We start from the raw sequence: 11,737 nt of genomic DNA, 5'->3' as shown, positions 1-11,737 counted from the left end.
TTTGTGTGGTGCCTGAATCAGGTCTGCACGTGCATCCAACATGAAGCAACCCCAGGCTTTTGGGTCCCTTGGAGCTTAAGTCTGCGGGGTCTGGATGTGTCTCCTTTGCATGGTTGTGAGCCTGTAGATGAGAAGTGATAACAGAGAAGGATGTCTGAATTTCACCACTGGTTTATAAAGATGGGGGAATGGCCCAGAGAGAATATCACTTGCCCAAGGTCACCTTGCAGCTGGTGCAGCTCAATGCTTTGTCTAATAACTTCAAATTCTGTAGTCTTCCTCTAGCTCTCAGGAGTGTCTGACCTCACCGAAAAGTGTTCACTTCTAGTTTCAACTTGGCTCTAGGCTGGGTCTGTGGCTCCTCATGCCCAGACAGGCTGTAGCTGAGAGGGCAGGCAAGGAGCCTAGTGGGGGCCTGGCACATCACTGAATGTGAGCCCTTGACCATAGAGCCTGGCTGCTCTTTCTTTTTTTTTTTTTGAGACGGAGTCTCACTCTGTCGCCCAGGCTGGAGTGCAGTGGCGCGACCTCGGCTCACTGCAAGCTCCGACTCCCGGGTTCACGCCATTCTCCTGCCTCAGCCTCCCGAGTAGCTGGGACTACAGGCGCCTGCCACCGCGCCCGGCTAATTTTTTGTATTTTTAGTAGAGACGGGGTTTCACCGTGTTAGCCAGGATGGTCTCGATCTCCTGACCTCGTGATCCGCCCGTCTCGGCCTCCCAAAGTGCTGGGATTACAGGCGTGAGCCACCGCGCCCGGCCACCTGGCTGCTCTTGAAGGAGGCAGAGAGTGTCTGGGACGAGGCTGCCCCACTGGTTTCCCAGGTTGGAGAGCCAGGCAAGGTCACGCTGCAGTGAGAGTGATGGACACCAGGTGGCGCTGTGGCCCTGCACACCAGGCCCAGCCTACTGCCCAACGCCCAATGCCAGGCTGGTCTTGGGTACCCTCGGCCACCTCAGTAAGCTCGTCCAGCTCCCCTCAGCCCCTGTGTGGACCCCTACGAGCCCATGGGGTAAGAGCCAAGCTCCTTGTCCTCATTTATCAAGGCCCTTCTCAATCTTGTCCTTGAACACCCTGGTCCTACCCCACACCCTGCTGCAAGTGCCAGTTCCAGTCCCTGTCACTTCTGGTGGTTTCACCCTTTGCTCCACCTGGATCCCCTTTCCCCACCCCTTGTTCAGTGCTAAAGGCCCAGTGCCAGCATGTCCTCTGACCTGTCCCCGCCCAGAGCTGACTCCTTGCTCCCATGGGTACCTCCAACGCACTCCCACCAGCCCAGTACCTCACAGGGCAGGGCCTGGCATGGGGTGAGCCCCAGATTTTGAGACCATGACAAAGGCCTTGGATCCTTTCTAAGTCCCTCCCAGTATGACTCCACTCCCCACCCCTGGCTTGCGAGGTCAGGAGAGAGACTCGCCCAAGTTCTCACAGTTCTGGGCTGAGCTCTGACCTGCAGAGCCCACTGACCCCAGCTGTCAGGCTGCCACTCCTGTTCCACACCCCCAGGTGGAACAGTGCTGTGGTCTGGGCCATATCTGTCCCCAATGACTTTGGCTGAGAGAGCCCCAGAGGGCCTGAGCCAACCCAGCAACAGCCTCCACCGCCTCCTACAAAGCCATCTGAGCATGTGCCCTTCAGCTTGTTTAGATTCAATGGACTTATTATGAAGACAATGTAAGCACTTCAGGCATTTTGAAAGTTTTTGAAAGTTTTTTTTTTTTTTTTGAGACGGAGTCTCTGTCGCCCAGGCTGGAGTGCAGTGGCGTGATCTCAGCTCACTGCAAGCTCCGCCTCCTGGGTTCACGCCATTCTCCTGCCTCAGCCTCCTGAGTAGCTGGGACTACAGGCGCCCGCCGCCACACCCGGCTAATTTTTTGTACTTTTAGTAGAGACGGGGTTTTACCGTGTTAGCCAGGATAGTCTCGATCTCCTGACCTCGTGATCCGCCCGCCTCGGCCTCCCAAAGTGCTGGGATTACAGGCGTGAGCCACCGCGCCCGGCCTGAAAGTTTAAAAACAAACAAAAAAACAAAACAGCTAGGCAAGGTGGCTCACGCCTGTAATCCCAGCACTTTGGGAGGCTGAGGCAGGCGGATCACCTGAGGTCAAGAGTTCAAGACTGGCCGGGCGCCGTGGCTCACGCTTGTAATCCCAGCACTTTGGGAGGCCGAGGCGGGCGGATCACAAGGTCAGGAGATCGAGACCATCCTGGCTAACACAGTGAAACCCCATCTCTACTAAAAATACAAAAAATTAGCCGGGCGTGGTGGCGGGTGCCTGTAGTCCCAGCTACTCGGGAGGCTGAGGCAGGAGAATGGCGTGAACCCAGGAGGCGGAGCTTGCAGTGAGCGGAGATCGCGCCACTGCTCTCCAGCCTGGGCAAGAAAGCGAGACTCCGCCTCAAAAAAAAAAAAAGAGTTCAAGACCAGCCTAGCAAACATGGTGAAACCCCATCTCTACTAAAAATACAAAAATCAGCTGAGTGTGGTGGTATGCACCTGTAATCCCAGCTACTTGGGAGGCTGAGGCAGGAGAATCGCTTGAACCCAGGAGGCAGAGGTTGGATTGAGCCAAGATTGTGAGATGGTGCCTCTGCACTCTAGCCTGGGCAACAGATCTTAAAAAACAAACAAACAAACAACCACAGTCTCCCCCAACCTCAGCACACAGCACACCTCCCCTGCTGCCCCTAGGCTTCTTAACTACACAGCCTTTAGGAGGGTGTTGACCCCATTTATAAATGAACAACCACCTCACGGAGTGGGACGGACCTGCCCAAAGTCACTACTGGGAGAACTCCCGGAATTGTCAGCCTGCCTGTAAACCCCACTACACAGAGGCTGCCCCTTGGGCCTGGACCACCCACACACAAGTCACATACCAGCTACAGAAAAAGAGCATTGACAGCCCCGGTACTTGAACATACTGACACATGGCCTCCTACAAATAGCCAGGAGCCAGGGAAAAGCCTGGGTTTTGGCAAGACAGGATTGAGGAGGAATCTTGACTGTGCTCTGTGACCCTAGGAAAGCCATTGCACCTCTCTGATGTCAGTACCTACCTCTGGAAATTGAGTATAAGGGTACTGTCTTCAGAGATGTGTTGGGAAAAGTAAGTGAAACACCCAAACCAAACATGAAAGTCACTAACCTCCAAACTTCAGCCACACGTCTGGCCCAGAAGAGCCCAGGGTCTTCCCTTCATAGCAGAATCCTGCCAGGCTCAGGTCTCAGGCTCTCCACTTTCAGTCCTGGCTTCTTCTGGGTCCCTCCAAGTCACCCTTCTGTCCAGTCTTCCCTCCCACCAGTCCTGCTCTTTTCTCCCCAAGGCCTCCCCTGGTCCCCATCTGAGCACCAGTTGCCAGGGATGAGCCTTCCTCTTACAGGGACATAGTGGTGGCCACAGGTATCCCCCTACCTGGTCCTCCTGGGTCTGTACCTCAGGGCAAATAACTCTCCCTCTCTGGGTTTCAGTGGCATTATGAGAATTTAGGGAGAGACTGTAGGAAAGGGATTTGTAAGCAGCAGCCCATTTGTTAAGGGGCCAAGGGTGCTTATCTTTGTTGTTAGAAAAGTGGATCCTGTCCATAGGAGACAAACCCCTCCTGCCCAGTGGGCCACCTTCCAGATGTTCTGGATCCAAGCACTATGGGTGGGGCCCAGAAATTTGCACTTAACCTGTTTCTAGGAATTCTTCAGTCATGAAACAGGAAAATGAAGATACCTGGTCAAGTGTCCTGTATGGTGGTCAGCCCACAGTAGAGGATTAATAAGCATCAGTTTTTTGTTTTTGTTTTTGTTTTTTTTTTTTTGACACAGTCTCGCTCTGTCACCCAGGCTGGAGTGGAGTGGTGTGATCTCGGCTCACTGCAACCTCTGGGTTCATGCGATTCTCCTGCCTCAGCCACCTGAGTAGCTGGGATTACAGGCGTGCGCCACCACGCCCGGCTAATTTTTGTATTTTTAGTAGAGACGGGGTTTTACCATGTTGGTCAGGCTGGTCTGGAACTCCTGACCTCGTGATCCACTGCCTCCGCCTCCCAAAGTGCTGGGATTACAGGCGTGAGCCACCGTGCCCAACCAGCATCAGTTCTTACTATCTCACTGTGTCCGGAATTGGTGGGTTCTTGCTCTGACTTCAAGAATGAAGCCGCAGCCCCTCGTGGTGAGTGTTACTTTTTTTTTTTGAGATGTTGTCTTGCTCTTTCACCCAGACTGGAGTGCAGTGGTGCCATCTCGGCTCACTGCAAGCTCTGCCTCCCGGGTGCACGCCATTCTCCTGCCTCAGCCTCCACATAGCTGGGAATACAGGCGCTGGCCACCACGCCAGGTTAATTTTTTGTATTTTTAGTAGAGACGGAGTTTCACCGTGTTAGCCAGGATGGTCTCAATCTCCTGACCTCGTGATCCCCCCGCCTCGGCCTCCCAAAGTGCTGGGATTACAGGCGTGAGCCACCGCACCCGGCTGTGTTACAGTTCTTCAAAGTGGCGTGCACGGAGTTTGTTCCTTCTGACGTTCAAATGTATTCGTTGTTTCTTCCTTCTGGTGGGTTCGTGGTCTCGCTGGATCAGGAGTGAAGTTGCAAACCTTCGCGGTGAGTGTTACAGCTCTTAAGGCGGCGCATCTGGTTGTTCGTTCCTCCCAATGGGTTCGTGGTCTCACTGGCTTCAAGAGTGAAGCTACAGACCTTCGCGGTGAGTGTTACAGCTCATAAAGGTAGTGCGGACCCAAAGAGCAAAAGAACACAGCTCCCACACCTTAGAAAGGGACCCGCGTGGATTGCCGCTGCTGGCTCGGGGCAGCCTGGTTTTATTGTCTTATCTGGCCCCACCCACATCCTGCTCATTCGTCCATTTTACAGAGAGCCGATTGGTTTGTTTTACAGAGAGCTGATTGGTCCGTTTTGACAGGGTGCTGATTGGTGCGTTTACAATCCCTGAGCTAGACACAAAAGTTCTCCACGTCCCCGCTAGATTAGCTAGTTACAGAGTGTGGACACAGAGGTTCTCCAAGTCCCCACCAGAGTAGCTAGACACAGAGTGTCGATTGGTGCATTCACAAACCCTGAGCTAGGCAGGGTGCTGATTGGTATGTTTACAAACCTTGAGCTAGATACAGAGTGCCGACTGGTGTATTTACAATCCCCTAGCTAGACATAAAGGTATTCCAAGTCCCCACCAGACTCAGGAGCCCAGTTGGCTTCACCCAGTGGATCCCGTACCGGGGCTTCAGGCGGAGCTGCCTCACAGTCCCGCGCCGTGCGCCCGTACTCCTCAGCCCTTGGGTGGTCGATGGGACTGGGCGCCGTGGAGCAGGGGGCGGCGCTCGTCGGGGAGGCTCGGGCTGCGCAGGAGCCCACGGCGGAGGGGAGGCTCAGGCATGGCGGGCTGCAGGTCCCGAGCCCTGCCCCGCGGGGAGGCAGCTAAGGCCCTGCGAGAAATCGAGCGCAGCGCCGGTGGGTCGGCACTGCTGGGGGACCGGCGCACCCTCCGCAGCTGCTGGCCTGGGTGCTAAGCCCTTCACTGCTCGGGCCAGCCGGGTAGCCGCTCCAAGTGCGGGGCCCACCAAGCCCACGCCCACCCGGAACTCTAGCTGGCCGGCAAGCGCCGCACGCAGCTGCGGTTCCCCCCACCCCGTGCCTCTCCCTCCACCACCTCCCCGCAAGCCGAGGGAGCCGGCGCCGGCCTCGGCCAGCCCAGAGAAGGGCTTCCCACGGTGCAGCGGCGGGCTGAAGGGCTCCTCAAGCACAGCCAGAATGGGCGCCCAGGCCGAGGAGGCACCAAGAGCGAGCAAGGTCTGCTAGCATGCTGTCACCTCTCATCACCTTTCATAGTTCTATCACGTGGGGTTTATATTCCTCATTACATATAAAGAAACAAGCCCAGTGAGGAAAGGTGACCTGTCCAATTCCTTGTAGTTAGCCAGGACCAAACTGCAGTTCTCCTGATTCCAACTCCAATGATCTCTCCAGGACACCATAGCTACCCAGTCAGAAAAACAAGAATTGTGCATGGGGATCTGGTGCGGTGGGTCAGGCCTGTAATCCCAACACTTTGGTCACGCCTGTAATCCCAACACTTTGGGAGGTTGAGTCGTGAGGACCATTTGAGGCCAGGAGTTTGAAAGCAGCCTGGACAAAATAGTGAGACCCTATTCTGCACACACACATGCACACGCACACAAACACAATGCAGATTTTCATGGCTTCGTAGCATTTCATCTTCTAGATGGGTCTTAGTTCATTTAAACAATTCCATATATTTTTCCTTTTTTCTATTTTCTTTTCTTTTTTTTTTTTTTTTTGTTGTTGAGACGGAGTCTGCTCTGTTGCCGAGGCTGGAGTGCAGTGGCGTGATCTCGGTTCACTGCAAGCTCCGCCTCCCGGGTTCACGCCATTCTCCTGCCTCAGCCTCCCGAGTAGCTGGGACTACAGGCGCCGCCACTACGCCTAGCTAATTTTTTGTATTTTTAGTAGAGACGGGGTTTCACTACGTTAGCCAGGATGGTCTCGATCTCCTGACCTCGTGATCCGCCCACCTCGGCCTCCTAAAGTGCTGGGATTACAGGCCTGAGCCACCGCGCTCGGCCTCTTTTCCTATTTTCTAAAAGTTGAATTGGCGACTCATATGATCGGCACCTTTTTTTTTTTTTTTTTCTTGAGACAGGGTCTCACTACTGTTACCCAGGCTGGAGTGCAGTGGGAAGATCTGGTTCGTTGCAGCCTCAGCTTCCTGGGCTCAGGTGATTCTCCTACCTTAGCCTCCTGAGGGACCACAGGTGTCTGCCACCATGCCTGACTAATGTTTTGTATTTTTAGTAGAGACAGCGTTTTGCCATGTTGCCCAGGCTGATCTTGACCTCCTGGGCTCAAACAATCCGCCCACCTTGGCCTCCCAAAGTGCTGGAATTACAGGTGTGAGCCACCGCATCCAGCTCTACAGTTATTATTTATTTAGTTAGTTAGTTTGTTTGTTTGTTTGAGGTGTAGTCTCACTCTGTCTCCCAGGCTGGAGTGCAGTGGCATGATCTCAGCTCACTGCAACCACCGCCTTCCAGGTTCAAGCGATTCTTCCGCCTCAGCCTCCCAATTAGCTGGGATTACAGGCTCCTGCCACCATGCCTGGCTAATTTTTGTATTTTTAGTAGAGACAGACTTTCCCCATGTTGGCCAGGCTGGTCTCAAACTCATAACCTCAGGTGATCTGCCCATCCCGGCCTCCCAAAGTGTTGGGATTACAGGTGTGAGCCACCGAGCCCGGCCTGTTACTTATTTTCATATGAAAAGCAACCCTACAAAGCAGGTGGTGGTCATCCCATTTTATAGGTGAAGACACAAAGCCTCTGAGAGGTGAAGTGACTTGTCCAAGGTCCCATAGTGGTGGAGCCGGGAAGACAACCTGGAACTGACTCCAAAGTCAACGCAGTGGTTAAATAATTGTAAATTGAATCTGGGAAGGTTGGCTGGGCACAGTGGCTCACGCCTGTATTCCCAGCACTTTGGGAGGCTGAGGCAGGCAGATCACCTGAGGCCAGGAGTTCGAGACCACCCCGGCTAACATGGTGAAAATACAAAGTTACTACTAAAAATACAAAATTAGCCGGGCATGGTAGCGCATGACTGTAATCCCAGCTACTTGGGAGGCGGAGGTTGTGGTGAGCTGAAATCGCGCCATTGCACTCCAGCCTGGGCAACAAGAGCAAAACTCCGTCTCAGAAAAAAAAAAAAAACTAGACGGGTGTGGTGGCGCACTTCTGTAGTTTCAGCTACTCAGGAGGCTGAGGCAAGAAAATCGCTTGAACCTGGGAGGCGGAGGTTGCAGTGAGCCGAGATCGTGCCACTGCACTCCAGCCTGGGTAACAGAGTGAGACCCAGTCTCAAAAAATAAATAAATAAATCGCCCTGTGTCAAAAAAAAATAAAATAAACATAAAAGTGGCCGGGCGTGGTGGCTCACGCTTGTAATCCCAGCACTTTGGGAGGCCGAGGCGGGCGGATCACGAGGTCAGGAGATCGAGACCACGGTGAAACCCCGTCTCTACTAAAAAATACAAAAAAATTAGCCGGGCGTGGTGGCGGGTGCCTGTAGTCCCAGCTACTCGGAGAGGCTGAGGCAGGAGAATGACGTGAACCCGGGAGGCGGAGCTTGCAGTGAGCCGAGATTGCGCCACTGCACTCCAGCCCGGGCGACAGAGTGAGACTCCGTCTCAAAAAAAAATAAATAAATAAAATAAAAGTAAGTAAAAATACAAAAATTAGCTGGGCATGGTGGCATACGCCTGTAGTCCCAGCTACTCGGGAGGCTGAGGCATGAGAATCGCTTGAACCTGGGAGGTGGAGGTTGCAGTGGGCAGAGATCCTGCCACTGCACTCCAGCCTGGGCAGAGCGAGACTCTGTCTCAGAAAAAAAAAAAAAAAAGAAGAATCTGGGAAGGTCTCCAAGGAGGTAGACCCTGAGAGCTGGGTCTTATGTGTGGACAGAAGGAATAAGGCTCGGGGAAGGCAATTCGGCAAAGTCCAAAGCCTGAACAAAGGCCTTCAGGAGATTTCTTTTCTTTTCTTTTCCTTTTTTTTTTTTTTTTTTTGAGGCTGGAGTGCAATGGCGCGATCTCGGCTCACCGCAACCTCTGGCTTCTTTAGAATCAAGCGATTCTCCTGCCTCAGCCTCCTGAGTAGCTGAGATTACAGGCATGCGCCACCACGCCTGGCTAATTTTGTTGATTCTCCTGCCTCAGCCTCCTGAGTAGCTGAGATTACAGGCATGCGCCACCACGCCTGGCTAATTTTGTATTTTTAGTAGACACGCGGTTTCTCCATGTTGGTCAGGCTGGTCTCGAACTCCCGACCTCCGGTGATCCGCCCGCCTCGACCTCCCAAACTGCTGGGATTACAGGCGTGAGCCACCGCGCCCGGCTCGGGAGATTTCCTACAGCTCAAAATTTGTAAGGCAAAGAGATGGCCACAAATCTTGAGAGTGGAGAGCGACCTCGGCTCTCTTTAGTACCGCCTGGCCCACCAGACACTGCACTGCATGATAGAGGCCCCGCCCGACCCAGCCCCTTAATCGGCCTGTTGCAACCACTATCAACCCGCCAATTCTGGCCCCGCCCCTGTCTTCCTTGTGCACCCTCTCACTTCCTGCCGGTCCCAGGCTCAGGTCCCACCTCCGTCTTGTTTGGAGCAATCCAATCGAACCTGGAGGGCTCCGCTCCGCCCTATACCGCGCTCCCAGGAGCAATCAGAATCAGCTCAGGCCCCGCCTCCGCCTCCGTCCGCCGAGACCACGCCCCTTCTCCGTTCGGCCAATCAGGCAGTCTGTTGGCCCCGCCCCCCCCCAAGGCCCCGCCCCGTCGGATCTTATCCCTGAGCTGCTTCTGCGGCTGTATCTTCGGGACTCCGCCCCGCGCGCGGATCTGCAGCCATGGCAGTCACCGCCCAGGCAGCCCGCAGGAAGGAGCGCGTCCTCTGCCTGTTTGACGTGGACGGGACCCTCACGCCGGCTCGCCAGGTAGGACCCTGAAGTTTGGAAGCTCCCGCCGGGAGTGTCACGCGGACACCTCCGAGGCTGAGTGTGGGGTCTGCAGCAGCGTGACCGTGGACACCCCGGGACAGAGTGTGGGATGCGGCGGTACCCGGCCCCCTGACATCCGGGGCCACCCACCGGGAGTGAGGGGACTGGCCCTCACGTCACTGACCCGCAGCGTCCCTGCCTGTGTTCTGCTTGGGAGTGCTGGGGTTGGATCCAGTACTGGAGGGAGGAGGCGGCGAGCAGGGGCCTAGCTCCCTCCCTCCCCAGAGGCTTTCGCACGCCGCTAAGGCCTGGCTCGCGGACGCCCCCGCCTCCTGAGCCGGGAATCCCACCCTAGTTCAGCCCTAGGACACACCAGTGGTCGGAGCTGGCTTCTGAACCGGGGTTCCAGGCACACAAGCACACAGCCAAGCGTCAGTCACTATCTGTGGGAGACAGGGCGTCTGGGAGTCTTCCCACCCCGACTTTTGCAGGCCTGGGCCTGGGTCTAGTTTCTGAAGCCCCATCACCCACTTTACCTTCCACCCCCAGTCGTGGAGCAGAGAGGGCTTCTTTTCGAATTCGTTTATGGGCTCTACCCACCCGGAGGTGAGAGGCTCCAGGCCTAGTCTGTTTGCTGTGAGGACACTGAGGCATAGTGAGGGTAAGAGTGTAGTTTTCTTCTAAAGACTCTTGCTGTGTTGAGCCTCTTACCTCTGCTCAGTTTTTCTCCCATTGGGTCTCATTGTGAGTCCCCAAAAGCCCCCTCACCAGCTGGATGCATCAGTAAGCAGGCTTCATTCATGCCCTCCCTGTGGGTAACCCACCCTCCAGTCTGGGGGCCTCAAGGACCAACCAACAGGTCTCCTAGCGTGGCAGAGCAGTGGGATGGGCTTTACTGGGCAGTGGCTGATGGGAACCCAGGTCTTAGCCTCCTCTCTTAGGTCCCGAATGCCCCTCCCCATCCTCTGTGTTGAAGTTGCCCTGGCTTGGGCCCTGGAGGCCTTCCTGCAGGGGTGGATCCGGGAGGAAGATAGCAGGACTGGAGCAAAGGTGGGCCAGTTGCCGTGGCTCACGCCTGTAATCCCAGCACTTTGGGAGGCCGTGGTGGGCGGATCACCTGAGGTCAGGAATTCTAGATCAGCCTGGCTAACATGGTGAAACCCCGTCTCTACTAAAAATACAAAAATTAGGCTGGGTTCAGTGGCTCACGCCTGTAATCCCAGCACTTTGGGAGGCCGAGGCAGACAGATCATGATGTCAGGAGTTTAAGACCAGCCTGACCAATATCGTGAAACGCTGTCTCTACTAAAAATACAAAAAATTAGCCAGGCGTGGTGGCATGCACCTGTAATCCTAGCTACTCGGGAGGCTGAGGCAGGAGAATCGCTTGAACCTGAGAGGCAAAAGTTGCAGCGAGCCGAGAATGTGCCATTGCACTCCAGCCTGGGCGACAGAGCGAGACTCAGTCTCAAAACAAAAAAAAAACAAAAAAACCCCACAAAAAATAGCTGGGCGTGGTAGCGTGCGCCTGTAGTCCCAGCTACTGGGGAGGCAGAAGCAGGAGAATCGATTGAACCCAGGAAGTGGAGGTTGTAGTGAGCCAAGATTGTGCCGTTGCATTCCAGCCTGGGCAACAAGAGTGAAACTCCATCTCAAACAAAGAACTGGAACAAAGGTGGCAGGGCCTAGGCACAGTTCTGACCCCTCCTTCTGACCTTTTGCTCCACAAACATAACAACCTGAATAAGAACAGCCTATTAATTTGTCTATGGGCCAGCCTCTGTGCTTAGTGCCTTTTGAAAGTTAATTTTTAATTGTACACATTTTCATGAGCACACTTTCCTGGTAAAGAATGGAAACGTAACAGAGAAGGGTAAAGTCCCCTCTGACCACACCAGGATCCCAGGCCTGGCCGGCTCCCCAAGTTAATGTGGTTACTGTGGTGTGGCTTCCCTCCAGGCCTTTATCTGGATCTATTTGCCCAGAGCAAATATTAAGCATGGTTTTGTGAGGCTATTTTTGTTGTTGCTGTTCTTTGGCTCCTCAAAAATCAACTTGATTGTGATGCTATTTTGTTGTTGTTAGAGACCAGGGAATCGCTCTGTCACTCAGTCTGGAGTGCAGTGGCGCTATCACAGCTCACTGCAGCCTCGAACTCCTGGGCTCAAGTGATTCTCCCGCCTCAGCTTCTGGAGTAGCTGGGACTACAGGCAAGTGCCACCATGCCTGG

At 54.5% G+C, this 11,737-nt stretch overlaps 1 protein-coding gene across 1 annotated transcript in view; it reads left to right on the top strand.

Annotated features, from left to right (window-relative positions):
• The first annotated feature begins 9,378 nt into the window (after positions 1 to 9,378).
• PMM1 (phosphomannomutase 1) overlaps positions 9,379 to 11,737 on the top strand; it is a 12,647-nt gene continuing 10,288 nt past the window's right edge. The window contains exon 1 of the mRNA XM_032139074.2: positions 9,379 to 9,504. Coding sequence (XP_031994965.1) covers positions 9,418 to 9,504 — 87 coding nt within the window. The 5' untranslated portion in view covers positions 9,379 to 9,417. The remainder of the gene's footprint in view (positions 9,505 to 11,737) is intronic.

The sequence above is a fragment of the Hylobates moloch genome, unplaced genomic scaffold, assembly GCF_009828535.3.
Source record: "Hylobates moloch isolate HMO894 unplaced genomic scaffold, HMol_V3 SCAFFOLD_19, whole genome shotgun sequence".
Classification (NCBI taxonomy): Eukaryota; Metazoa; Chordata; class Mammalia; order Primates; family Hylobatidae; genus Hylobates; species Hylobates moloch.
The sequence above is the reverse complement of the archived record's forward strand: the minus strand, read 5'-3'. Positions and strand labels throughout refer to the sequence as shown.